We start from the raw sequence: 27,775 nt of genomic DNA, 5'->3' as shown, positions 1-27,775 counted from the left end.
CTCGACAGTGACGAGGAGGACGAGCCCGGGCCATCCAACCCCCCGCGCGTCGGCGACCCTGGTCAGGAGTGCAGTAGGGACGGCGGCAACTCCGGCGGGACGCAGGGCGGCGACGGCGGCGACGACGGCGGCGACTACACCCAGTTCTACAGGCTCCTCGGCATGTAGAAGGCGGGCGGCGGCCGCAGCGTAGTAGGGCTAGGCGTAGTTTGTATGTTTTTCTGTTTTTTATACAAATTTGAATGAGAAATCTCCGAGTTTGTGTCAAATTCGTATCAGATCGTCGAGTTTGCGCGATTTTGGAGGCGACCTGGGGTGACGATTGGGAATGCAATCGTCCTCACGCCGAAAATAAACGTCGATTCGGTCTCAGATGGCGCTTTTTCAGCATCGGCCGAACGGCTGGAGATGCTCTTAGTCTTAGGTGTAGCGTTGGTCTATCTCTTGTGCCCCGGGTTATACCCTAAAAGAAAAGTGCACCTGGTTATGAATTTAGGATAATTTTTTTCCTTTCGTCTTCCCCGTCCCCGTCAAAATCCATCTCTTCCCACAGCGACTTTTCCTCTGCGCCGTCCCGTTGAGAAATTTCCTCTTCTTCCCCGGTGCCCTAGCTCCAAGCTGCCGCCTTGCCGTGGCACCGCCCACGCCTCACACCCCTAAGCTCCCAACCCCACCCCTGTCACGCGCGTCGCCGCCTCCAACCTTATCGCGGCACCGCGGCCCTGCCGTATCCCCCAGCCGCCGCCGCCGACGCCGCCATCTTCGTCATTAGTTTGAAGGTACGAGCTTCTTGTTATCCAGGGAATTGCTCCCACCCTAAGTTAGCCCGCACGAATTTTGGGCGCGACAGCCGACGCACCATCTAGATCCGGCACTGGAAACTAGGTTTGTGATGCGATATGCCGGTCCCCAAGGATGGAGATTGTGTCGCGGGGGATGTAAATACTGCTTCTTTTGTTTGGCGTCTTCGATGGGTGTGACTGAAGCTGTGCGTGTGAGCAATTCTGCCCACACGCCTGGACTTGTGTGGTCAATCTGGCGCTTTTCTGAATCCAGGTCGAGATCCTTCAGTTTGCCAAACAAAATTTTATGGCTGGATGAGGTAGTGAGCTGATATGCGAGGTCAAACTGTCGTCTTTTGCTTGTTCTTCTGACCTAGATCAGTGGAGTTTCTTCAAGTCATATATATAAGCGTGCTGAAAAGGGCTAGGTCAATTTAGCGCACCTGTTTGCTTATTTGGTTATGTGTTTGTGAATTTGGCATGTTGCTTTATGTGGTGGGCTGATGCGCTATAATTATCACCATCAACTCTTACCACTTATAGATGCAAAGCCAATAGATTTCACTTCACATGGAGCTGCTGCAAGTCCCATATGCTAGGATGCCTTTTTTTTTCCTTTCTATGGATATTTGGCCTTATTCGCTCAGCATTGTAGCTTCTCTTGTTATTCTGTACATACTATAAATTCAAGCCTTATCTTTCCAGTTGCCTAACAGTCCTTCTACCATTGTAAAGCTAGGACATCTTTGCATCCATAAACTGACAGAATTATGGTTGCGTACTTATTTTGTACTCCGTCCGGAAATACTTGTCATCAAAATGAATAAAAGGGGATGTATCTAGATGTATTTTAGTTCTAGATACATCCATTTTTATCCATATTGATGACAAGTATTTTCTGACGGAGGGAGTACCATTCAGATCTCTATGCAATTATGATTGGTTAAGTTTTATGCAGTTTTACCTTCCCGTTGTAAAGCTATGTTATGATGTTAAGTCATTTATCACCACTATGCCCTCTGCATATTTCATCTTTAAGTGCTTGCTTTCACTATTCGTTCAAATTACTATGACTAATTCTTGCACTGGACTTGCACTCCAAACTCCAAGTACTTCCCGATTGATACTCTGTTTATGCAGTGTTACATGCACCATGTTTCTTTGTGCCAATTACATAGTGGTAGTGTTTCATCTGAATGAAATACAGTAGGTGGGAGCTCTGGATGAAACCGTGAGGATCTTATTAGTTTAGTACAGTTAATAGATTTGAATCTGGTAACCTACCTGTAAACAGTCATTTGACTACAAAAAATTATACCTTTTCTTGCACTTGTGAACAACCTACAGCAGTTTTCCGTAGGGCAACATGAGCATTTATCAGCAATATCTCAATTTTGAGGTACGCACAAGCGAGAAGGTTATGCATGTGTCATAATCAGACAGCTAATGGAGTAATGGAATCGTAGGGCGCCCCACACCTTCTTTGCTACCTCTACAGTTTCTTTATATTGATGGACCTTTCTTTATGTAGACTGATGGATTATGATAACTCTAGAAGACACAATCAAAGTACTTCCAAAAAGAGGACTCGTTTCAATTCTGATGATGGAAAGAGGAAACGGCTAAACTACAGGCAGGATGGCGGACATATGTCCTCTCAGCCAATAGAAACCGTTTACAGGATATTGTGCCCAGGAAAAAAGATCGGCGGTGTCTTGGGGAGAGGTGGTCATGTTGTTAAGGCCCTTAGAGACGAGACTAAAGCAAAGATACGGGTTGCTGATTCTATTCCTGGTGCAGATGAGAGAGTAATTATCATATTTGATTACCAAAATAACTCCGAACAAGCTAGTCAAAATATTTCTAATATTGATGGCCCAGAGAACATGAAGCCCCATTGTTTTGCTCAAGATGCGTTGTTGAAGATACATGATAAGATTGCTGCTGATGAAGATTCCAACGATGGAGTTACCTGTGAGAATTCTGAAACTGCTGGTGATGTGACTTCCCGAATTTTGGTTCCAGGCAATCAAGTTGGCTGCCTGCTAGGAAAAGGTGGCTCTATTATACAACAATTGCGAAATGATACCAGTGCAGGGATCCGGGTCTTACCATCCGAAAACCTTCCTCAGTGTGCACTTAAGAGTGATGAATTGGTGCAGGTAAATTTGTTTTAGTAGCAAAATATCCTTTGTTGTGTTGTGTTCCAACTTGTAATGCCTTTTGCTTGTATTGATCTCCAGGGACTTTTGTATTGGTTTTGTTTAGCTTAGATTTGGATTCATTACTCTACTGTATCATTTTATTTTACTATAGAAGTTCTCTGTTATGTTTATATTCTCTGTTAAATTCCTAAATAATTGGATTTTAGAGTTTGGTATCTGGCATGGGTTAATTGATATAGCATGTACTTCCTCCGTTCCTAAATATAAGTCTTTCTAGAGATTTCAATATGGACTACATATGGAGCAAAATGAATGAATCTATACTCTAAACCACGTCTATATACATCCGTATGTAGTCGATATTGAAATCTCTAGAAAGACTTATATTTAGGAACAGAGGGAGTAGTTTATTTTTAGATTATAGTTTACCAAGATATTTGCCAGTTCAGTTAAAATAAGATATCTGTCACTTACAACATGCTCTTTTTTGTGTGCTTTATTATCTTTAGACATGAATAATATTGATGCATAATTGCTTATATCATGTCAGATATCTGGTGCACCTTCTCTTGTAAGAAAAGCTCTCTACGAGATATCTACTCGTCTCCATCGGCATCCTCGTAAAGAAAATCCATCTCTTGAAGAAATTATAGATGCAAGCACACAAAGGAAGCGCGAGTCTCCACCACCGCTACCACATGAAAATCACATGTTACCACACCTGCATGTGGATCATCCACCACCAATGCCCTTGCTTGATCCATATAGAAACGGACCATTGCAATATCCTGTTCCTGAACCAGAAGAGTTTTCTATTAAAATTCTGTGCGCTTCTGAGCTTATTGGACCTGTTATTGGCAGAAGTGGGGCAAATGTTCGGCAGTTAGAGCAGCAGACTGGTGCTCGCATTATGGTTCAGGAATTGCACAAAGATGCTTCTGGAGAAAGGTTGATTGTTATTTCATCCAAGGAGGTAAGATGTAGATGGTTGTTTAAATTGCTATATCTCCTTATCATACCAATCTTCACAATTGAGTCCTCACAGTTTTATCTCCTATGTATTTTTTCAATCCAGATTCCGGCTGATCCAGTATCCCCAACAATTGAGGCACTTATTTTGCTCCATAGTAAAGTAAGTGAGAGCAAAGTAAGTGAACCTTCAGTAAGTGCACCTTCAGAAAGTGCACCTTCTGAGGAGCACAAATTGGTTACAAGACTTGTTGTACCATCAAAAAAAGTTGGTTGTATTATTGGGGAAGGTGGGAAGGTAATTACTGAAATGAGAAGGCGTATTGGGGCTGAAATCCGAGTTTATTCAAAAGCAGACAAACCAAAGTACTTATCTTTTCACGATGAGCTTGTGCAGGTGATTTATATTCAATTGTATCTGCATCAAGTTGTCCATATTGTTTCAATATATCTGCCTTTTTAATGTTTTTGTTTCTTGACTTGTTATTATGCTGTTACATGTGTTCCGAGCTTTCAGGTTTCTGGGTCTCCAGATATTGCAAGAGAAGCCCTCACAGAGATTGCTTCGAGGCTTAGAAATAGAATCCTCAGAGATGGAATTTCCTCTTTTGATGGTCCTCCTGCTGATATATTTCCTAGCAGGGATTTCACACTGTATGGAAGACCTGCCAATCCACCATATGGAAGGCTTGCCAATGATACCCCTTATGGAAGGCCTGCTAATGATACCCCTTATGGAAGGCCTGCTAATGATTCCCCATATCAAAGGCGGCTTGCCATTGATCAACCATACGGGCTTGCCAGTGATTCACTGTATGGAAGACCTGCCAATGATCCACTATATGGAAGACCAGCCAATGATCCACCATATGGAAGACCAGCCAATGATCCACCATATGGAAGACCAGCCAACGATGCATCATATGGGAGACCTGCCAACGATGCACCATATGGGAGACCTGCCAACGATACACCATATGGGAGACCAAACAATAAACCCCATGATTCAGTAGATTATTTCTCTAAAAGAAGAGAGTATCCTAGTGGAAGTCCATTTGCTAGCGACGCTCCACCATCTGCTTCTTATGATAGATATGCAGCATCTGCTCGCTTGCCTACTAGAGAAATGCCCTTGCCTGTTAGTCCTGGTGCTGATTATATGTCGCATCGTTCTTATCATGACCATATGCCTACTGATAGCTATTCTAGTAGAGGCATGCAGCAATTAGGCCTCTCAAGAGCTGGGAATAGTAATATGCAACAATTAGGCGTCACCAGAGCCGGAAATTCCAATGCTTATGATTACACTGAGGTACAGTTTAATGCGTCAGTTCCCCTGTTTTGCAAATGGCCCTCACCTCATAGTTTTCATTGGAAACCTGAAACTGTGTAGTGTATGCAATTTTTCCATAACTGGTTGGGATTCCTGAAGAGGGAAAAAAATATCCGTAGGTTTGCGTAGGTTATACTGATCTGCATTCATATCATTCTAGCTGTCACTTCTGTGCACTATAACTTGTTGATGTTCATTGTTTTCTTGATTGGTTGACGGTCTTTACTTATATTATCAACTTTCCTTGTCTGGCTCTGTTCATGCTGATTCACATGCGGACATGTGCATCTGAATATATTTGGTTCTCATTTGCTTCAGTGCTGAATAGATTCATATTTCACTCTTCAGGCTGCCGGGCAGATGCATGGACGTGAGGATTATCAAAGAGTGGCAGATGTTACAGGGTATGTTTTCGCAGCTCGTCTCCCTTCTGAAATGCTACGTGGGAATTGTCATTGAGAGATAATCCTTTTGGCAGGTATTCAAGTAGCTCTGTTGAACTGAGGATTCCAAATAGTTCTCTGGAATCTATTGTTGGAGCTGGTGGTGTCAATCTAGCAGAGATCCGCCAGGTACCAGCTATGCTCTGATCTTTCTGAACTACAAATGGGACTGCGTCATCCATTGAGCCAGTCTTCATTATTTTATTCCCTGTAATAGTTTAGAAGTTTTTCTCATGTATAAGTTCTCGATCTCAGATCTCTGGTGCAAGAATGAAGTTGCTTGAAGCCCGTCCTGGTTCTTCGGAATCCATCATGGAGATCCAAGGTATGCCGGACCAAGTGAGAGTGGCGCAGAGCCTTCTGCAAGGCTTCATTGGTGCCAACAGCCAGAGCGTGCAGCCATCCCAGTCTTCTCGCGACGTCCATTACCCAAGGTGGAACTAAACCCTAGAGGCTTGTTGTGAAGAACAACAGAACACCGTGCAAACTCCAGGTCGATTGCCAAGCTGCCACATTAACTAGGTTGAGCGGTGTAACTTAGATCATGTTTGTTGACCAAAATAATCTGGGCTTTGGTTATTTCCAAGGATGTACTGCTAAACGTGCTTGTTTTCTTAGTCTTTTTACCCCCTTTTGAGTGAAATACATCTGATGACAAGAGTTGCAAGTACTCTGTAGTCATTGTACACATGGAACCTGGATGGTTGAAGCTGTTGTTATATGCAGTGCTATTTACGAACTTCACACAGTCACATACTCACATCTGATTTTCTCCGAGACTGGCCTGACTCTTGCTATTTTGCTGATTGTGTTAGGAGGCCATAGTTTCGAACTTAGAATTCTGTTTGTAGCAGCAATTAAGCTGTTATTGGTTATTGCACTACATGAAACAACATTAGGTCTCCATTACCCTTTGTCAGCTTATATTATTGTCCATCACTAGACAATGCTTTGTGATTTGCTACCGAAAAAATGTATTGCTTTGTGCTCAGTAGTAACAATTATCTTGATGTATACATTTACCACATAATGGATGGCAATTAAGGTAATTTCCCGTTTGCCTTTGTGGGGTGAACAGCAAATCAGTCCATAACTGGGTTTCTAGGGCGAACATAAAACATTTAAATTTCATTATTAGTTTCAAAATATGCATTTAAATTTCACAGATCATACCATCATCTTGAACCCTTTCTCCCGCTCATTTTGCAAAACGAATCTGAAGGTAGACAGTCATAAGGCTGCCTAAGAGTACATAATGGCACATGTGGAATTCCAAAAGATAAAAAGACCCGGTGAAAAGGCAAAAGAACCCAGTAGGGTAACTAATATTCAAACAAGTTTAACATTGATTCTTTTTCTTGAGCTTTCCTTGGCCAAAAAATAGCACAATTCTTCTAGCAAAGATCAAAGGCAGCATGGCCCTGGTCCTTGGCCTTTCCTCTTGAGTCCCAATATATGACACCTGCAAAACGCAACACCTTGTCTCTATGGTCATGTTATGCGTTAAGAAAATGCAACCCCTTAATAAATAATAACTACTCCCTCTGTCCCTAGTGTAGTGTAGTGTCAAAAAAAGCATCTTACATTATGGGACGGAGGGAGTACCATAAAATACTTCAAAGGCATTTCCTGAAGGCAGCAAGCATGTCACCCTTCTACCCCCAGTCGCACCAATCAACATCCTTTGTTCCTAAATATGAGACGTTTTGGTGGTTTGAACGCATCGGCGGCGCTGGGGGTATTCCTGGAACTTCCCTGGAATACCCAAGATTCTCGTGTAAAAAAATATACTACATGTATTATACGGTGATGATTTGGCCCATGACTCAATTGCAGCCCAAACTGCAACAGCGGCAGCCACGCACGAAGCGAAGGTATTATCCAGAGTCCACTTTCCACACACTCGTTCATTGAGCGGTTCATTGCCGAGCTCGATCTTCTACAGGATGGAAAGCAGACAACTTTGCAGCCAGCCCCTTGGGAGATGAGGAAGGCACATGCAAGACCAAAAGCTCCCCCGCAGGGGTATGCCAAGATACACACTGATGGAGCGGTCTATCGAAACCGGGGCGGCTCGGCCGTTGCTATCTGCCGAGATGATGCGAGCAACTATCTAGGGAGTTCCTCCCTGGTCATTGATGGACAGATTGATCCAGCCACTCTTGAGGCAATTGCGTCAGAGAAGCGTTGGCGTTCGCGGAGGATCTTCTTGTGCATGATCTTATTATTTCCTCGGACTGCAAGCAAGTTGTTGATGACATTATAAATGGAAACCAGGGGCACTACGGATCCGTCATCACAGAGATAAAACTTCGATCTACTAGTTGAAGGAAATATGCCCTAGAGGCAATAATAAAGTTATTATTTATTTCCTTTTATCATGATAAAAGTTTATTATTCATGCTAGAATTGTATTAACCGGAAACATAATACATGTGTGAATACATAGACAAACAGAGTGTCACTAGTATGCCTCTACTAGACTAGCTTGTTGATCAAAGATGGTTATGTTTCCTAACCATGGACAAAGAGTTGTCATTTGATTAACATGATCACATCATTAGTTGAATGATCTGATTGACATGACCCATTCCATTAGCTTAGCACCCGATCGTTTAGTATGTTGCTATTGCTTTCTTCATGACTTATACATGTTCCTATGACTATGAGATTATGCAACTCCCGTTTGCCAGAGGAACACTTTGTGTGCTACCAAACATCACAACGTAACTGGGTGATTATAAAGGAGCTCTACAGGTGTCTCCAAAGGTACATGTTGGGTTGGCGTATTTCGAGATTAGGATTTGTCACTCCGATTGTCGGAGAGGTATCTCTGGGCCCTCTCGGTAATGCACATCACTTAAGCCTTGCAAGCATTGCAACTAATGAGTTAGTTGCGGGATGATGTATTACAGAACGAGTAAAGAGACTTGCCGGTAACGAGATTGAACTAGGTATGGGATACCGATGATCGAATCTCGGGCAAGTAACATACCGATGACAAAGGGAACAACGTATGTTGTTATGCGGTCTGACCGATAAAAGATCTTTGTAGAATATGTAGGAGCCAATATGAGCATCCAGGTTCCGCTATTGGTTATTAACCGGAGACGAGTCTCGGTCATGTCTACATTGTTCTCGAACCCGTAGGGTCCGCACGCTTAAGGTTACGATGACAGTTATATTATGAGTTTATACATTTTGATGTACCGAAGGTTGTTCGGAGTCCCGGATGTGATCACGGACATGACGAGGAGTCTCGAAATGGTCGAGACATAAATATTGATATACTGGAAGCCTATGTTTGGATATCGGAAGTGTTCCGGGTGAAATCGGGATTTTACCGGAGTACCGGGAGGTTACCGGAACCCCCCGGGAGCTATATGGGCCTAAGTGGGCCTTAGTGGAAAAGAGAAGGGGCAGCCCAAGATGGGCCGCGCGCCCCTCCCCTCCCTTGGTCCGAATAGGACAAGGAGAGGGGGCCGGCCCCCCTCTCTCTTTTCCCCCCTCCGCGAATCCTATTCCAACTAGGATTGGGGGGGGGGGGAATCCTACTCCCAGAGGGAGTAGGACTCCTCCTGGCGCGCCTCTCCTAGGCCGGCCGCACCCCCCCTTGAGCCTTTATATACGGAGGCAGGGGCACCCCGGAGAAACACAAGTTGATCCACGTGATCATATTCTTAGCCGTGTGCGGTGCCCCCTTCCACCATAGTCCTCGATAATATTGTAGCGGTGCTTAGGCGAAGCCCTGCTGCGGTAGTACATCAAGATCGTCACCACGCCGTCGTGCTGACGGAACTCTTCCCCGACACTTTGCTGGATCGGAGTTCGGGGATCGTCATCGAGCTGAACGTGTGCTAGAACTCGGAGGTGCCGTAGTTTCGGTGCTTGGTCGGTCGGGCCGTGGAGACGTATGACTACATCAACCAAACGCTTCCGTTGTCGATCTACAAGGGTACGTAGATCACACTCTCCCCTCTCGTTGATATGCATCACCATGATCTTGCGTGAGCGTAGGAATTTTTTTGAAATTACTATGAAACCCAACAGTGGCATCCGAGCCTAGGTTTTATATGTTGATGTTATATGCACGAGTAGAACACAAGTGAGTTGTGGGCGATATAAGTCATACTGCTTACCAGCATGTCATACTTTGGTTCGGCGGTATTGTTGGACGAAGCGGCCCGGACCGACATTACGCGTACGCTTACGCGAGACCGGTTCTCCCGACGTGCTTTGCACATAGGTGGCTTGCGGGTGACAATTTCTCCAACTTTAGTTGAACTGAGTGTGGCTACGCCCGGTCCTTGCGAAGGTTAAAACAACACCAACTTGACAAACTATCGTTGTGGTTTTGATGCGTAGGTAAGATTGGTTCTTGCTTAAGCCCATAGCAGCCACGTAAAACATGCAACAACAAAGTAGAGGACGTCTAACTTGTTTTTGCAGGGCATGTTGTGATGTGATATGGTCAAGACATGATGCTAAATTTTATTGTATGAGATGATCATGTTTTGTAACCGAGTTATCGGCAACTGGCAGGAGCCATATGGTTGTCGCTTTATTGTATGCAATGCAATCGCGCTGTAATGCTTTACTTTATCACTAAGCGGTAGCGATAGTCGTGGAAGCATAAGATTGGCGAGACGATAACGATGCTACGATGGAGATCAAGGTGTCGCGCCGGTGACGATGGTGATCATGACGGTGCTTCGAAGATGGAGATCATAAGCACAAGATGATGATGGCCATATCATATCACTTATATTGATTGCATGTGATGTTTATGTTTTATGCATCTTATCTTGCTTTGATTGACGGTAGCATTATAAGATGATCTCTCACTAAATTATCAAGAAGTGTTCTCCCTGAGTATGCACCGTTGCGAAAGTTCTTCGTGCTGAGACACCACGTGATGATCGGGTGTGATAGGCTCTACGTTCAAATATAACGGGTGCAAAACAGTTGCACACGCGGAATACTCAGGTTATACTTGACGAGCCAAAGCATATACAGATATGGCCTCGGAACACGGAGACCGAAAGGTCGAGCGTGAATCATATAGTAGATATGATCAACATAATGATGTTCACCAATGAAACTACTCCATCTCACGTGATGATCGGACATGGTTTAGTTGATTTGGATCACGTAATCACTTAGAGGATTAGAGGGATATCTATCTAAGTGGGAGTTCTTTAAGTAATATGATTAATTGAACCTAAATTTATCATGAACTTAGTACCTCATAGTATCTTGCTTGTTTATGTATGCTTGTAGATAAATGGCCCGTGCTGTTGTTCCGTTGAATTTTAATGCGTTCCTTGAGAAAGCAAAGTTGAAAGATGATGGTAGCAATTACACGGACTGGGTCCGTAACTTGAGGATTATCCTCATTGCTGCACAGAAGAATTACGTCCTGGAAGCACCGCTGGGTGCCAGGCCTGCTGCTGGAGCAACACCAGATGTTGTGAACGTCTGGCAGAGCAAAGCTGATGACTACTCGATAGTTCAGTGTGCCATGCTTTACGGCTTAGAACCGGGACTTCAATGATGTTTTGAACGTCATGGAGCATATGAGATGTTTCAGGAGTTGAAGTTAATATTTCAAGCAAATGCCCGGATTGAGAGATATGAAGTCTCCAATAAGTTCTATAGCTGCAAGATGGAGGAGAACAGTTCTGTCAGTGAGCATATACTCAAAATGTCTGGGTATAATAATCACTTGATTCAGATGGGAGTTAATCTTCCAGATGATTGCGTCATTGACAGAATTCTCCAATCACTTCCACCAAGCTACAAGAGCTTCGTGATGAACTATAATATGCAAGGGATGAATAAGACTATTCCCGAGCTCTTCGCAATGCTGAAAGCTGCGGAGGTAGAAATCAAAAAGGAGCATCAAGTGTTGATGGTCAACAAGACCACTAGTTTCAAGAAAAAGGGCAAAGGGAAGAAGAAGGGGAACTTCAAGAAGAACAGCAAGCAAGTTGCTGCTCAAGAGAAGAAACCCAAGTCTGGACCTAAGCCTGAAACTGAGTGCTTCTACTGCAAGCAGACTGGTCACTGGAAGCGGAACTGCCCCAAGTATTTGGCGGATAAGAAGGATGGCAAGGTGAACAAAGGTATATGTGATATACATGTTATTGATGTGTACCTTACTAATGCTCGCAGTAGTACCTGGGTATTTGATACTGGTTCTGTTGCTAATATTTGCAACTCGAAACAAGGACTACGGATTAAGCGAAGATTGGCTAAGGACGAGGTGACGATGCGCGTGGGAAACAATTCCAAAGTCGATGTGATCGCTGTCGGCACGCTACCTCTACATCTACCTTCGGGATTAATATTAGACCTAAATAATTGTTATTTTGTGCCAGCGTTAGGCATGAACATTATATCTGGATCTTGTTTGATGCGAGACGGTTATTCATTTAAATCAGAGAATAATGGTTGTTCTATTTATATGAGTAATATCTTTTATGGTCATGCACCCTTGAAGAGTGGTCTATTCTTATTGAATCTCGATAGTAGTAACACACATATTCATAATGTTGAAACCAAAAGATGCAGAGTTGATAATGATAGTGCAACTTATTTGTGGCACTGCCGTTTAGGTCATATCGGTGTAAAGCGCATGAAGAAACTCCATACTGATGGACTTTTGGAACCACTTGATTATGAATCACTTGGTACTTGCGAACCATGCCTCATGGGCAAGATGACTAAAACACCGTTCTCCGGTACTATGGAGAGAGCAACAGATTTGTTGGAAATCATACATACAGATGTATGTGGTCCGATGAATATTGAGGCTCGTGGCGGATATCGTTATTTTCTCACCTTCACAGATGACTTAAGCAGATATGGGTATATCTACTTAATGAAACATAAGTCTGAGACATTTGAAAAGTTCAAAGAATTTCAGAGTGAAGTTGAAAATCATCGTAACAAGAAAATAAAGTTTCTACGATCTGATCGTGGAGGAGAATATTTGAGTTACGAGTTTGGTGTACATTTGAAACAATGCGGAATAGTTTCGCAACTCACGCCACCCGGAACACCACAGCGTAATGGTGTGTCCGAACGTCGTAATCGTACTTTACTAGATATGGTGCGATCTATGATGTCTCTTACTGATTTACCGCTATTGTTTTGGGGTTATGCTTTGGAGACGGCCGCATTCACGTTAAATAGGGCACCATCAAAATCCGTTGAGACGACGCCTTATGAACTATGGTTTGGCAAGAAACCAAAGTTGTCGTTTCTGAAAGTTTGGGGCTGCGATGCTTATGTGAAAAAGCTTCAACCTGATAAGCTCGAACCCAAATCGAAGAAATGTGTCTTCATAGGATATCCAAAGGAGACTGTTGGATACACCTTCTATCACAGATCCGAAGGCAAGACTTTTGTTGCTAAGTTCGGAAACTTTCTAGAGAAGGAGTTTCTCTCGAAAGAAGTGAGTGGGAGGAAAGTAGAACTTGACGAGGTAACTGTACCCGCTCCCTTATTGGAAAGTAGTGCATCACAGAAAACTGTTTCTGTGACACCTACACCAATTAGTGAGGAAGCTAATGATAATGATCATGAAACTTCAGAACAAGATACTACTGAACCTCGTAGATCAACCAGAGTAAGATCCGCACCAGAATGGTGCGGTAATCCTGTTCTGGAAGTCATGCTACTAGACCATGATGAACCTACGAACTATGAAGAAGCAATGGTGAGCCCAGATTCCGCAAAATGGCTTGAAGCCATGAAATCTGAGATGGGATCCATGTATGAGAACAAAGTGTGGACTTTGGTTGACTTGCCCAATGATCGGCAAGCAATTGAGAATAAATGGATCTTCAAGAAGAAGACCGACGCCGACGGTAATATTACTGTCTACAAAGCTCGACTTGTCGCAAAAGGGTTTCGGCAAGTTCTAGGGATTGACTACGATGAGACCTTCTCACCCGTAGCGATGCTTAAGTCTGTCCGAATCATGTTAGCAATTGCCGCATTTTATGATTATGAAATTTGGCAGATGGATGTCAAAACTGCATTCCTGAATGGATTTCTGGAAGAAGAGTTGTATATGATGCAACCGGAAGGTTTTGTCGATCCAAAGGGAGCTAACAAAGTGTGCAAGCTCCAACGATCCATTTATGGACTGGTGCAAGCCTCTCGGAGTTGGAATAAACGCTTTGATAGTGTGATTAAAGCATTTGGTTTTATACAGACTTTTGGAGAAGCCTGTATTTACAAGAAAGTGAGTGAGAGCTCTGTAGCATTTCTGATATTATATGTGGATGACATATTACTGATTGGAAATGATATAGAATTTCTGGATAGCATACAGGGATATTTGAATAAGAGTTTTTCAATGAAAGACCTCGGTGAAGCTGCTTACATATTAGGCATAAAGATCTATAGAGATAGATCAAGACGTTTAATTGGACTTTCACAAAGCACATACCTTGACAATATTTTGAAGAAGTTCAAAATGGATTAAGCAAAGAAAGGGTTCTTGCCTGTGTTACAAGGTGTGAAGTTGAGTCGGACTCAATGCCCGACCACTGCAGAAGATAGAGAGAAGATGAAAGATGTTCCCTATGCTTCAGCCATAGGCTCTATCATGTATGCAATGCTGTGTACCAGACCTGATGTGTGCCTTGCTATAAGTCTAGCAGGGAGGTACCAAAGTAATTCAGGAGTGGATCACTGGACAGCGGTCAAGAACATCCTGAAGTACCTGAAAAGGACTAAGGATATGTTTCTCGTATATGGAGGTGACAAAGAGCTCATCGCAAACGGTTACGTTGATGCAAGCTTTGACACTGATCCGGATGATTCTAAATCACAAACCGGATACGTGTTTACATTAAACGGTGGAGCTGTCAGTTGGTGCAGTTCTAAACAAAGCATCATGACGGGATCTACTTGTGAAGCGGAATACATAGCTGCTTCGGAAGCAGCAAATGAAGGAGTCTGGATGAAGGAGTTCATATCCGATCTAGGTGTCGTACCTAGTGCATCGGGTCCAATGAAAATCTTTTGTGACAATACTGGTGCAATTGCCTTGGCGAAGGAATCCAAATTTCACAAGAGAACCAAGCACATCAAGAGACACTTCAATTCCATCCGGGATCTAGTCCAGGTGGGAGACATAAAGATTTGCAAGATACATACAGATTTGAATGTTGCAGACCCGTTGACTAAGCCTCTTCCACGAGCAAAACATGATCAGCACCAAGGCTCCATGGGTGTTAGAATCATTACTGTGTAATCTAGATTATTGACTCTAGTGCAAGTGGGAGACTGAAGGAAATATGCCCTAGAGGCAATAATAAAGTTATTATTTATTTCCTTATATCATGATAAAAGTTTATTATTCATGCTAGAATTGTATTAACCGGAAACATAATACATGTGTGAATACATAGACAAACAGAGTGTCACTAGTATGCCTCTACTAGACTAGCTTGTTGATCAAAGATGGTTATGTTTCCTAACCATGGACAAAGAGTTGTCATTTGATTAACATGATCACATCATTAGTTGAATGATCTGATTGACATGACCCATTCCATTAGCTTAGCACCTGATCGTTTAGTATGTTGCTATTGCTTTCTTCATGACTTATACATGTTCCTATGACTATGAGATTATGCAACTCCCGTTTGCCAGAGGAACACTTTGTGTGCTACCAAACGTCACAACGTAACTGGGTGATTATAAAGGAGCTCTACAGGTGTCTCCAAAGGTACATGTTGGGTTGGCGTATTTCGAGATTAGGACTTGTCACTCCGATTGTCGGAGAGGTATCTCTGGGCCCTCTCGGTAATGCACATCACTTAAGCCTTGCAAGCATTGCAACTAATGAGTTAGTTGCGGGATGATGTATTACAGAACGAGTAAAGAGACTTGCCGGTAACGAGATTGAACTAGGTATGGGATACCGACGATCGAATCTCGGGCAAGTAACATACCGATGACAAAGGGAACAACGTATGTTGTTATGCGGTCTGACCGATAAAAGATCTTCGTAGCATATGTAGGAGCCAATATGAGTATCCAGGTTCCGCTATTGGTTATTGACCGGAGACGAGTCTCGGTCATGTCTACATTGTTCTCGAACCCGTAGGGTCCGCACGCTTAAGGTTACGATGACAGTTATATTACGAGTTTATACATTTTGATGTACCGAAGGTTGTTCGGAGTCCCGGATGTGATCACGGACATGGCGAGGAGTCTCGAAATGGTCGAGACATAAAGATTGATATATTGGAAGCCTATGTTTGGATATCGGAAGTGTTCCGGGTGAAATCGGGATTTTACCGGAGTACCGGGAGGTTACCGGACCCCCCCGGGAGCTATATGGGCCTAAGTGGGCCTTAGTGGAAAAGAGAAGGGGCAGCCCAATATGGGCCGCGCGCCCCTCCCCTCCCTTGGTCCGAATAGGACAAGGAGAGGGGGCCGGCCCCCCTCTCTCTTTTCCCCCCTCCGCGAATCCTATTCCAACTAGGATTGGGGGGGGGGGGGAATCCTACTCCCAGAGGGAGTAGGACTCCTCCTGGCGCGCCTCTCCTAGGCCGGCCGCACCCCCCCTTGAGCCTTTATATACGGAGGCAGGGGCACCCCAGAGAAACATAAGTTGATCCACGTGATCATATTCTTAGCCGTGTGCGGTGCCCCCTTCCATCATAGTCCTCGATAATATTGTAGCGGTGCTTAGGCGAAGCCCTGCTGCGGTAGTACATCAAGATCGTCACCACGCCGTCGTGCTGACGGAACTCTTCCCCGACACTTTGCTGGATCAGAGTCCGGGGATCGTCATCGAGCTGAACGTGTGCTAGAACTCGGAGGTGCCGTAGTTTCGGTGCTTGATCGGCCGGGCCGTGGAGACGTATGACTACATCAACCAAACGCTTCCATTGTCGATCTACAAGGGTACGTAGATCACACTCTCCCCTCTCGTTGATATGCATCACCATGATCTTGCGTGAGCGTAGGAATTTTTTTTGAAATTACTACGAAACCCAACACTAGTTTTCATTGTAATTTTATTTTTGAGGGGCGAGCCGTCAATGGTGAGGCCCATAGTTTAGCTAAGCACTCTCTTACTCTCGGTCCGGGACGCCACGTTTGGTTGGCCAATCCCCACGATCCGAATTGTATCCCACTACATCAATAAAGCTTAGCTTATCCCTCAAAAAAAAACGCACGAAGCGAGACACGGCCGAGCGGGCGTCTGGTTAGGCGCGCGACTCGTCTGCAGCCACTGCTCGTCTCCCTCCCCAATCCCAAATCGATCCCCTTTCCCCTCTTCGAGCACTGAAGCCTGAAGGCAGCGGCGACACTGCTCCAGCGCCCAGGTCCGGCCGGCCCTCTCCTGCGCCGCCGTCTGTGTGAGATTTCTATTGAGCCAAGGCTTGGCATTTAGGGGGCATGATGAAAGTGAAGACTCGCTAAATAAAGGAAATTTCCTTGAGCTTCTAAATTGGCTAGCAGGAAATTTTGAAGAGGTTGACAGGGTTGTTCTCAAGAATGCTCCACAGAACTGCAAGATGACTCACCATGATATACAACAAGAGGTGATCAAATGTTGTGCACAAGAGACTACTAAGGCCCTGTTTGGTTTAGCTTTTATCGACGGAGCTACTTTCTTGCATGGCAGCATTTTGTCCACTTCATCTATTTGCTGCTTGGCACAAGAGAAGTTGGTTAGGCTTGCTACAAAGTTTTATGCTTCTGATTTTACAAGTGATGAACTGGCAAGACTTTCATGGCAACTAAACATGTATGTTATTAATGTGCATAGAGATGAAAGGTTTCAAAACCTGAAAAATCTGTGTCAGCTTTCAGTTATGCTTGTTGAGACAAACAAGCATGAACTATATCATATTGTTTACAAGCTTCTTAAGTTGGTATTGATTCTCCCAGTAGCTACTGCTAGTGTTGAAAGGGTATTCTCTTTAATGAGCTATGTGAAGAATAAGTTAAGGAACAAAATGGGTGATGAATATTTGAACAATTGTTTGGTTACATTTGTTGAGAGAGAATTTTTCAATCAAGTGAAGGATGAAGATGTCATCAATCTCTTCCAGAAAGGCGACCGCAAAGTTATATTGTAAGAAGGATATCATCACTTTATCAATCAAAAGGTACTTATGTATTCATGTTGTTATGGTCTGATACATTGAAATATTGCTACTGCCACTATCCTAGTGTTGTTTTGTTCATATATTGCTTGTGGTCTGTTGTTTGGTTCATATACTATGTTTAGAGCAAAAAAAAAAGGGTGAATACCCAGCCTTCATTTCCTGGAGCCGCCACTGTTTGAACGTTTCGGCAGTACCTCTCAACAACCTGAAAAATAAAAACGCATGAATGATCACTGTTGATGAAGTAGGCCAGCATTGATCTTAACACATTTGCAAGCTGACAAGTTCTTGTACAATGGATAGAGAGCTGAAGGCACTAGACAGCCAAGAACTAACGACTCACAGCCAGAGTCGGTTTCAACAGAAACAAGGCAGTGACAGCCAAGAACATCTCTCATGCTCATTTAAACCAAAGGAAACCAACAGAAGAACAAAATCAGCAGTGAGCTTATACTCGACCGAACAGAAAGAAACCCTACACAGTGGCATGCCACCGTGTCGTGTTATTATTTTTCTGCTGCTTTGTTACGGTGTCGTCTTTTTTCACCTAAAGGAACAGCGACGTTCTTCCTTTTGACACCTCTGGAAGTTCCAAAGGCCCTGGGCCAAGACAGGTTCTGAAAAAGGAATAAGTGAAACTTCAGAGGGAAACACTAATGATGGTAAGAGTGGCATGCACAGAAATGATTCACAGGGACATGTTTGGCATAACACAACAAAGAGCTCAAAAGGTTCATCTGCACCAATTGTCATAAGCAAGTATAACTTGAAACAAAAGCTACCTCGTCAGCTGAAAGCTCCACACCTGCAAAGTTACCGTCTTCAGACGCTGCCCACTTTAGCTATCCGGGCAGCATATATCGCATCAGCTAGTACTATAATTGGTTCATGTTGACCTAGTACAAGTTTTGAGGACATTAGAAGTAAACATCAGCGCCTCTAGGTGAGATCATTGCATCAAACGAGGTAAAAGTACATCACAAACAAATTCACCGTGTATTTCAACCTATTATATGTATGACCATCTACAACAAACTTAAATAAAACAACCTGAACCTTACGATCAGGTTTTAGTCGCAGTGAACAGATGGAACATATATATTAAACTGTGCACTAATTTGTCATTTTTTCTATTTAGTACATATTTCGATGGACACGTCTGATCTATATGTATGATGAAGTATCACTTCTTCGGAAAAGTGTCTGATGTATAACAAAAGAGAACTGTTTTTTGTTCGACTGCTTAGGCTGGTTAGTTATGTTGTTTGTCTTGCAGGATTATCTGGTGCAGTTTCACGTGCTAATACTTTCACATTTTCCGTTCACTCCCAATTGGAAGAGACAAGAAGCCATTTGATTTCCAAGGGAATTAGCATCTGTACGGCATTTCACCACTATGAAAAATAAACTTACTTGCATAGCTAGAGCAAAGCCATAATTAATTATGCCTTCTTCCCGCAAAAAATAATAATTAATTATGCCTTCTCTAGCTTTAGTTCACCGTTCACGTATAAAAATCTAAATAAATTGGTAGTTTCAATAAAAAAAAACTTCATTTCAGTGCTTAAAATTACAAATAGCATGCTTCTTCGGTTGATGCTAGAAGTGTATATTGTGTAATCCTGTAGCATGGACTGAAGTGCCATGAGTGTTGTGTAAGAAATACTACAGCCATCCAAAGTTAATTGAACCGTTCTCTGTTTCAAAGTTAATTAAATCGCTCTCTGTTTCAAATTGTTTCGTATTTATCAGCTGAATTTGTATATGCCTATTGATTGTTGATCTACCAGATGTACAGTGACTTTTTTATATATCTGAATGGTATTAAGTTCTACCCAAGCAGAAGTGCTGTTACAATTGGACGGCCATCATTGCCGCAAAAACTGTAAGTTAGTCTATTCATTTCATATGATTTATTTTACTGGGGTTATTACTGGGGTTAGCGAAACATATAATAAGGATACAGAAAAACAATGTATGGATCATTCTGCTGCTAGAAAGTTGCAAGATGTTCCAGGTTTCAGCAACCTATGCTTGTCAGGATCACTGAAAGTTCGATTGTAATGTACTACATCTTGGCCGTTCTAATTTTTCTCCGACATTGTACTCCCTGATTTAGTACAAAAGTTACAAATCTGTACTAAATCAGTGACACTTATTTTAGGACGGAGGGAGTATTTGATTGAGATCATGCGTGATGCGTCAGCGAGAAACTGGCGCAGCGAAGTGCCACACCATAAGCTTCTACTGTATGCTATGGTCCATGGGCTTAACAGAACAATTCTTCCACTTCATTGGTTTAGTATACTCATGTCATTCAAGAAAAAAATGGTGTGCCGTATATAGGCCATAGCAGCCATCCAAGCATATAGCTTGATTACATCAGCAAACTGACACCTCAATGGCTCCATCTATCCACTGAAACATCCAAGCAAAATTCTGAAAACCAGATAATGGAGTTGGTACACATGGCAGAAGACGATCTTCTCAACGAGCACTATTAATCCACAAATATAAGAGCGAGAATCATGTTGAGGCACAACTTTCGCTGTTGTGCATTGACTCTGCATTCAGAGGTGAAACTAGTTGGTCAGTATCTTGCGTCCAACAAGTGGAACACTATACACACTAACATCATAAAGAAAAATGTCAAATCAAGATCAACATTATGTAACTAGAAGAGAATAACTTCTTTTGAAAACATGTAACTAGAAGTCTAGAACTATATTTATTTGTCACCACTCGCAAATTTGAAATGAATTCCTGAATATATTGTACTCCCTCCGATATCTGAAAAGAAGACATAATTTTTGTTCTGAAGTCAAACAGTGCAAAGTTTGACCAAGTTTGTAGAAAACAAGAACTATGATACCAAATTAATATTGATATATTCTTTTCATATGCCTATGATATTGCATTTTTCTCCTCTCGGTGTTGGACCATGAAAATCAAACAAGATAATTAACTTTGGTAGTTTGGTTAATCTATAACTTCTTTATAGGCTACTAAATACTAGTGGTGCGGGTATAGTGAGTAGAATCACCGCATAAAAAAGGGAAGTAAGGCAAGGAAGCCTGCATAGACTAGAAAGTTACAAAAGAAAAAGATATGTAGCATCACAATGATCATTTATACAAACAAACTAAGAAGGCAAGAGCAAGCTAATTAGATTAAGTTGACATACAATAAATAATTGATATGTTAACGACGTATTCAAAATGACACTGAGTTGACATAGGTATAAAGTTTTTTTTAAAAATAGGCATAAGACAGACACTAAGCTGAGAACAGTATACATATTATTTCAGCGAAATATAGGCATAAGGCAATCAATGTGCAATCCACAATAAAAGTCTATTTTCCTTGAAAGAGGGTGAACACCCGGGGCTCGATGGAGTACATCTACAAGCATGGAAATCACACATGAAACCTGTAGAAAGTTATGGAAGCGTCTCAACCCTCCAACAGGGAGAGCCCGCAGGTTATATTGATCGAGCGAGGGTGTCTCGCGAGGAGTACAGAAAGGTTCGGTTGGAATTCAACCAACCAGAGATATTACAGAGAGAGATAGGGACAGAAGGTTAAACAGAAAAGGACTCTATCTATGGCGCAAGACAAGTCCTTACTGTCAACTATATCCCTACAATATCTCATGTTTAACGGACGCGGAGGAATTAATCACGAGCACACAGGCTCTCGGAATCTATCCCACTCGATATGTCGTCGTGATTCGTTTTACCAAACACACGTGACCGCTGCAGGGCCCAGCAGACGAGGTGGAATAGAAAAAGAAAAGGAGAAATTCTCCTGGACGGAGGGCCAGAACGGCATGTCCATTCGAGGCCGTCGCGAATTGGCGTCGGAGCCGTCGCTCGGGTCGTCAGCGTATTCCTGATCCGTGGATCAGTCTCCGGTAACGACGTCACTGGGTTGGAGTAAATGCGATATGGGTAGCTGGGTGTAGCTTGCTCCTACCTCTCCCCGCTGCCGCTCTGGTTCTATCGAGGGCGGCTCGGCGGCGAAACCTAGGGTTGCTAACTCTCTCGTCCAGCGCGCATGGAGTTCTTGATGCAGCCATTCAACAGGTGCGAATCTATCCATGTCTGTGCTTTCTCGCCCGCGATTTGGGTTTAGAGATTCTGGAGATCTAAATCTTAGTGCTGCCGGTGTGTGTGCAGTAGAACTCATAAGCCACAGGCATCTGAAAACTCCATAGAGCAGATTGATCCAAAGACCCCTGGCTGGACACGAAGGTATGAAATTTAGGCTCGCACACAAGTGCGTATAAATGAAAAAATGCTTCAGAACGAATCTCTGGCGTATGTTATAAGATGAGGACACAACTAAATTTGATAAACTGCGGAAAAATAGTTGTGGTTGTCATGATCGCATTGTGTGCAAGTGCAAGAGAGGTAGTGTATTACAGAAATTGAATACTACAAATATAATCAGCAAGGGACAGTAAATATATTCAGTTTTCCTAATTTTCAGTCATCTGTCTTTCAATTCGCTTCAGGTCGATTTTTGTAACTGTCCGATCCGACACGAATCACAGTGCACCGCTGTGCCTCATTTATTCCTCTGCCCGTGCGCGTGTCGGGCTTGTTTATTCTTGGGCTTCATTCGGCCATGAGCTCTTCAGTTCAATTATCAATTATAGTGAATCTTCAGTTTAGTTCAGTCTCCAATTTCAGTCATATTCCGTTAAATTTCTTCAGTCATATTCAGTTCCTCTTTGTTCTCCAGTCTCCCAATTAGCTTGCCTTCAGTTTTGTGTAGGTCTCTGCTTCGATCAATGAAGAAATTCATCATCAATCTTCTGTAGGTGTGTCCTCATTTGTCCTATGGTGTTCAGTCTTTCATTCTATCATTAATCTTTTCTTCATTAGCTTGCCTTTAGTTTCAGGGTTCTCTGTTTTCCACTGTTATTCAGTCTTGTCCTTTTTAGCCAATGTCTTCGGTTAATTCTATCATTAATCTTTCTTTTTCAGTGTTTCATTTCGAGTGAATTTGTCTTCCAGTGCAAATTATTTTAGCCCTATCCTATGATATTTCCAGCCTTCTTCTTAGTGGATTGTTCTTCAGTAATCTATTTCTTTCTTCAGTCTTCAGTTCAAGTGTGGCAACCATGCATTAACTTCTTATTCAGATCACTATTTATCATTATAGATCAGGGTATGTGTGTGCAGTGTTTAGTTTTCAGGTTATTACAACTACTTGTCAAGAGAAGCATTTAGCTCGTCACGGTTCAGTTTAGACATTATCTTCAGTTTTTGAGACATAAGATTCTGTCCTGTTTTCTTTTAAGAGCACAATTGCTGATGCGGATGCCGTGAGAAAGATATAACAGAGCTAGTGCAGCTCAAATGACAAACTGCAGCTCATATATAACAGACCCATCTACGTATATTTAATTATTCTTCAGTTCCATCTCAAACTATTGCGTGCACTAAGCCACCCCGACGGCTTAGTTTAGTGCAGATAATTTGCAGTAAAATACTTTATATTTTAGCATGGTTTTACTTTTTTTCTCTCAGCTTGGTTTAGTTCTTAGTATCAGTTAGCGTGTTTTAAGTTATTTGTATCAGGCATCAGTCATGTTTCTTCAGTCTGGTTTCTTCATAATTCATTTTACTTTTGTGCTATTCATTTTATTAAAAATAATTTGTGAGTTGGCAACTGACATTTTTTTTACTTCTCCTTTTAGACAGACGGCAAAAAGACCAGAAATAACCTTTTAAGGTAGCTTCCAGCCTGACAACCACCCCGACCGCAGGCATGGTTGGGCTACGCCTTGGGGGAGGTATCATAAGCACTGTCGCGTATAAGACAGTAGCAGATGGTCGTATCGCCTTCAACAAGGATGGGTGTGGTAGGAATTCATGGAGGAGAACGACCTAAAGGTTGGCAGAGCGGTGCTAATCACCATCAGGAACAGTGCACTGGACGAACTGACACATGATGGTTGTCGTCAACCCGATCTAAGATGACCATCAGGGTCAATGCTAAAGTTGTCACCGCCTTTTGTTCTGCTGTGTGTTAACTATGTGGCGCCGCAGTTTGACGAACTATGTTTGTTTTCTCTTATTTTGTTATTGCGGTGGTATGCACCGTCAAAAAGTATGTAATATGGAGTCTGAAACTTTTTTTATGATTTCGTGTGGTACTTGATTCATAGGTTATCAGTATTTCCTAGTATCTATTTTTTCCAGCAATTTCAGTTCTGCTACGACCATAGTTTTTGCCTTTTTCATTTTTGATGTAGGTTCTAAATGCTAGTCATCTGTTTATCCAGTCTTAATTTTATGTCATTGGTCAGTTATTAGACTCTTTTTTGTTAATGTCAGTATTTAGTTTTTTTTGTCCATTCAGATGTGGTTTTTCCTATGTTCTTTAGTTACTTGGTGGAGGGTGGAACAGGAGAGGCTGTGTGTTTAGTTTTCTTCAGCTTTGTTTTTCTTTTTGGAATTTTTGCACCAAGCATTTCATTGCTGGGAGTAACTTTCAATTATCTGAAATTCAGTATACTATCAAAGGACCCAAGTAAGTTCCCCTCTTACTCGAAGCACTCAAAACACTGCTATATATTCATTTTTTTTAATTCAGCGCACTAACATAAAAAATATTTTTATCCAATCCAGCATACAGGGAAAATGGAAGCTCAGGCAAAGAAGCTGGATGCTCCTTGTGCCAGTCCTCAGTCTGCTATGCCGGTAAAATCTAATCCTCCCATCATTGTTTTTTATTGAAGTTATTTGTCAGGTTTTCAGTTTCTATATGTTTTATTTTTTAGAGTTTTTCTATGTGTTTTTTATCAGTATGCAGTACAAGTAGTAACCTCATTTTGAGTTTAATCTTCACATTTTTGTTGCCACAGGGGTAATCTGCCACTAGTACTCATCATTTTGTTTGAAAAGAAATGGGAATTTAGATGCAGTCAAGTTCTTGTGTTTTCCAGTTTTTGTTTTGAGTCCTTTTTTTTTTCTTTTTTGATAAGACGCACATAGCAGTAGGTGTTACCCATGTGCTCTCCTTTTTTGTATAGAAATGGGAGGAATTCACATTTACTTTTCTTCTTTTTCAGATTTTTTCATCTATGTTTTTTCAACCTACTAAGATTATCTTCTCTGTTTTCAGTATTTTTGTTCTCTGAACTTTCGGGGTCAGTGGTGGAAATGAAAGGCTTGGACTGGGGTACTATACCAGGGGAGGTCGGGGGCTGTAGCATGGCCCACTGACAGGGGAAAGTAGGGAAGACGTGAGACTTTTTTTTGTGTGTTAACGGGTTGGCTGGGCGGCCCGTTAGGTACAGGACGACACGCTAATCAATCGAAGGCAAAGAGGCCGGTGTCGACCTGATCCCAGGAAGGAAATTGATGCTTTTTTTAAACTGAGTTTAGACCGAGTACTCAGTGTAGACACCTGTCAAACCATGTTTGGAACAAAAATGGCCTGAAACAAATATAAAAACAGACGTCTGATGTTTAGTCACTCCCAATATATTAGGCTTGAATATTTCTGTAGGATAGAAGATGACTGGTAGTTCTTGATGCTTACGTCATGCATAAAAAAATGGATTCCAACAATTGACATGCAGCAAGTAATTTTGAAGCTGTACATAAGTTGGAAAACTCTGATTGTCTGTAATGAATAATTGTGTTCAAAACGATTTATGTTATATTTCAGAGAGAACGCGTCGTACGAAGGGCTGAGTAACAACATAACAAGATTCTGCATGATTTGTCGTCGACAGGGACACAAGCGGACAACATGCCCTCATCACGGGGATGTGCCAAAGCAGCCATGGAAGCCAGGGAGATGTACAAATTTCCGTGTCGAAGGGCATCGCCGAAACAACTGGAGGAGGAGGTCGTATGGATCAAAATGGTTTCTTTCTCACTGGATCTAGTGTCACCAGCTCCAAAGACTGCTCGCTGGGTGGGTTGCTGGCGATGTAGGTAAGTCTGAACTTAGCCCTGCCAGCTTAGAAATCTACCTCTTGATCTTCAGAAGCCCATCGCTTGTGCATCTCAGGAAGGTGCAGCTTCAGAGTCATCAGTGAATCAAGGGACACAATCTCAGCCAAGCAATCCAAGTGTATATCTGGGCGCTGCAGTCCTTGCATGGAACAAGAGGCAAAATCTCGTTATAGCCTACGGACGAGGACGATGCAGACATGGCTAGGAAGAGGTGGAGCTGCTGGCAATGGCTCGAGTGGGTTCTGGTGGAGCTGCTGGGTGAGGTGTCGCCTGGATGGAGGAGATTATGAAGGAAACAATTCCTTACTTAACACTATCTTAAATTTCGTTTCCTTATTTGACACTGAAAAACTTTCCTTATATAACAACGAGTCTAAATTTTATGCCTTTTATAACACTTTCGTCTATTTTAAGCCTAAATGACAACTGAAAAGATCCTTTTGCCCCTCATGTGATATGTGTGTATGGGGCAATAACACACGCACGCAACATCAGCGCGAGGGCAGCAGCACACACAACACACACAGCAGCACGCACACACGCAGCACACACACACACACACAACACACTCACAGGTAGCAGCACACACGCACGCATCAACAACACGCAGCAACACACACAGCGAAGTACTAATATACATCCAGTATTGTAGTAAGTTCTTTCAAAATTATATCATACATGATTTTCTCCTTCATAAACTCCGCCACACCAGAAAAATATTCCTGCCTCCGCCACTGCACGCACCACGCATGCACACAACAGCATGCACGTACACACGCAGTAGCAAACTCACACACAGCAGCACGCGCGCGCGTGCACACACACACACACACATGCAGCAGTAGCACATACATACGCGCACACAAACAAACGCAACATCACAGGCACGCGCACACAAACATACCACATGAGGGCAAAATGGTCATTTCAGATGTCATTTAGGCTTAAAATGAACATAAGTGTTATAAAAGGCATAAAATTTAGACTCCTTGTCAGATAGGGAACAAATTATTTGTCAATGTCAAATAGGGCATAAATTTTAGACACGGTGTTAAAAATAAGGAATTCTCTCATTATGAAGAGGAGGAGCGTGTTCATGAAAATTGGTAGCTCCAACTGATGGATGCATTAATGAAGTAGGTGCCGGCGTTTGTCCAGAATCTGGGCAGAACCAACTCATATCGTCAGCGTATCCTGATCCGTGACGGGGATTTCTGACGGCTTAACCAGAAGTCCTTCCGACTAGTGGGCCAAAGGCCACAATAAAAAATCCAGAATCCAAAAATAGAGCTAGACCCACACTGCTATTGCTGTGCATCACGAGATAGCCATGTGGTATAGATAAAGAGAGCACTACAGCTCGGGCTCACATTAGTACTTTCGATGTTTAACACCCTCTCTTAATCTAAGCTTCTCAAGTTTAAATTATGCTTGAATTCCTCAAACGGTCCTGTAGCCAAGGCCTTTGTGAAGCCATCCGCAACTTGATCTTTTGAAGGAACAAACCGGATCTCCAATTCCTTGCTTGCAACCGTTTCTCGAACAAAGTGATAATCAATCTCAATATGCTTAGTTCTTGCATGAAAAACATGATTAGCAGAGAGATATGTAGCACCAAGATTGTCACACCAAAGACATGGAGTTCGTATGTGACATATTCCAAGCTCCTTGAGCATAGACTTTATCCCTATAATTTCGGCTGTTGCATTGGCCAATGCCTTGTATTCTGCCTCAGTACTTGACCTAGAGACAGTTGCCTGTTTCTTGGCACACCAGGAGATGAGATTAGGTCCAAAGAAAACTGCAAAACCACCTATAGACCTTCTGCCATCCAGACAACCTACCCAGTCAGAATCAGAAAATGCACTAACAAGTGTTGAAGATGACTTGCTGAAGGTGAGTCCAACACCCAAGGTGTGCTTTACATATCTCAAGATGCACTTGGCAGCAGTCCA

At 42.6% G+C, this 27,775-nt stretch overlaps 1 protein-coding gene and 1 long non-coding RNA gene across 7 annotated transcripts; both read left to right on the top strand.

Moving 5' to 3' along the window:
* Window positions 1-511: 511 nt before the first annotated feature.
* Window positions 512-6,446, top strand: LOC119270122 (KH domain-containing protein At4g18375-like). The gene is made up of 8 exons (XM_037552097.1): window positions 512-779; window positions 2,314-2,944; window positions 3,498-3,920; window positions 4,023-4,313; window positions 4,434-5,228; window positions 5,598-5,653; window positions 5,728-5,821; window positions 5,948-6,446. Exons 2-8 carry the CDS (start codon window positions 2,318-2,320, stop codon window positions 6,134-6,136), a joined length of 2,475 nt encoding a protein of 824 aa, XP_037407994.1. The 5' UTR covers window positions 512-779; window positions 2,314-2,317; the 3' UTR covers window positions 6,137-6,446.
* A 15,217-nt stretch (window positions 6,447-21,663) lies between these two features.
* On the top strand, window positions 21,664-26,203 carry LOC119270102. Of its 6 annotated transcripts, none has more exons than XR_005133928.1 (6): window positions 21,664-21,926; window positions 22,020-22,094; window positions 23,549-24,384; window positions 24,483-24,554; window positions 25,595-25,799; window positions 25,876-26,203. It is a non-coding gene; the product is annotated as an uncharacterized LOC119270102 (long non-coding RNA). The 6 variants fall into 6 exon arrangements; XR_005133929.1 differs by having other exon boundaries at window positions 25,528-25,799; XR_005133931.1 differs by adding an exon at window positions 22,611-22,666 and having other exon boundaries at window positions 23,549-24,554.
* The last annotated feature ends 1,572 nt before the right edge of the window (window positions 26,204-27,775 follow it).

The sequence above is a fragment of the Triticum dicoccoides genome, chromosome 1A (assembly GCF_002162155.2).
Source record: "Triticum dicoccoides isolate Atlit2015 ecotype Zavitan chromosome 1A, WEW_v2.0, whole genome shotgun sequence".
Lineage (NCBI taxonomy): Eukaryota > Viridiplantae > Streptophyta > Magnoliopsida > Poales > Poaceae > Triticum > Triticum dicoccoides.
The sequence above is the reverse complement of the archived record's forward strand: the minus strand, read 5'-3'. Positions and strand labels throughout refer to the sequence as shown.

Excerpts from the sequence above, each read along its gene's own strand:
- LOC119270122 (XM_037552097.1), top strand. The coding sequence starts at position 2,318 with ATGGATTATGATAACTCTAGAAGACACAATCAAAGTACTTCCAAAAAG. Across the intron at positions 5,229-5,597 it reads ATGCTTATGATTACACTGAG|GCTGCCGGGCAGATGCATGG; the intron begins GTACAGTTTAAT and ends TTCACTCTTCAG. Across the intron at positions 5,822-5,947 it reads ATCTAGCAGAGATCCGCCAG|ATCTCTGGTGCAAGAATGAA; the intron begins GTACCAGCTATG and ends TCTCGATCTCAG.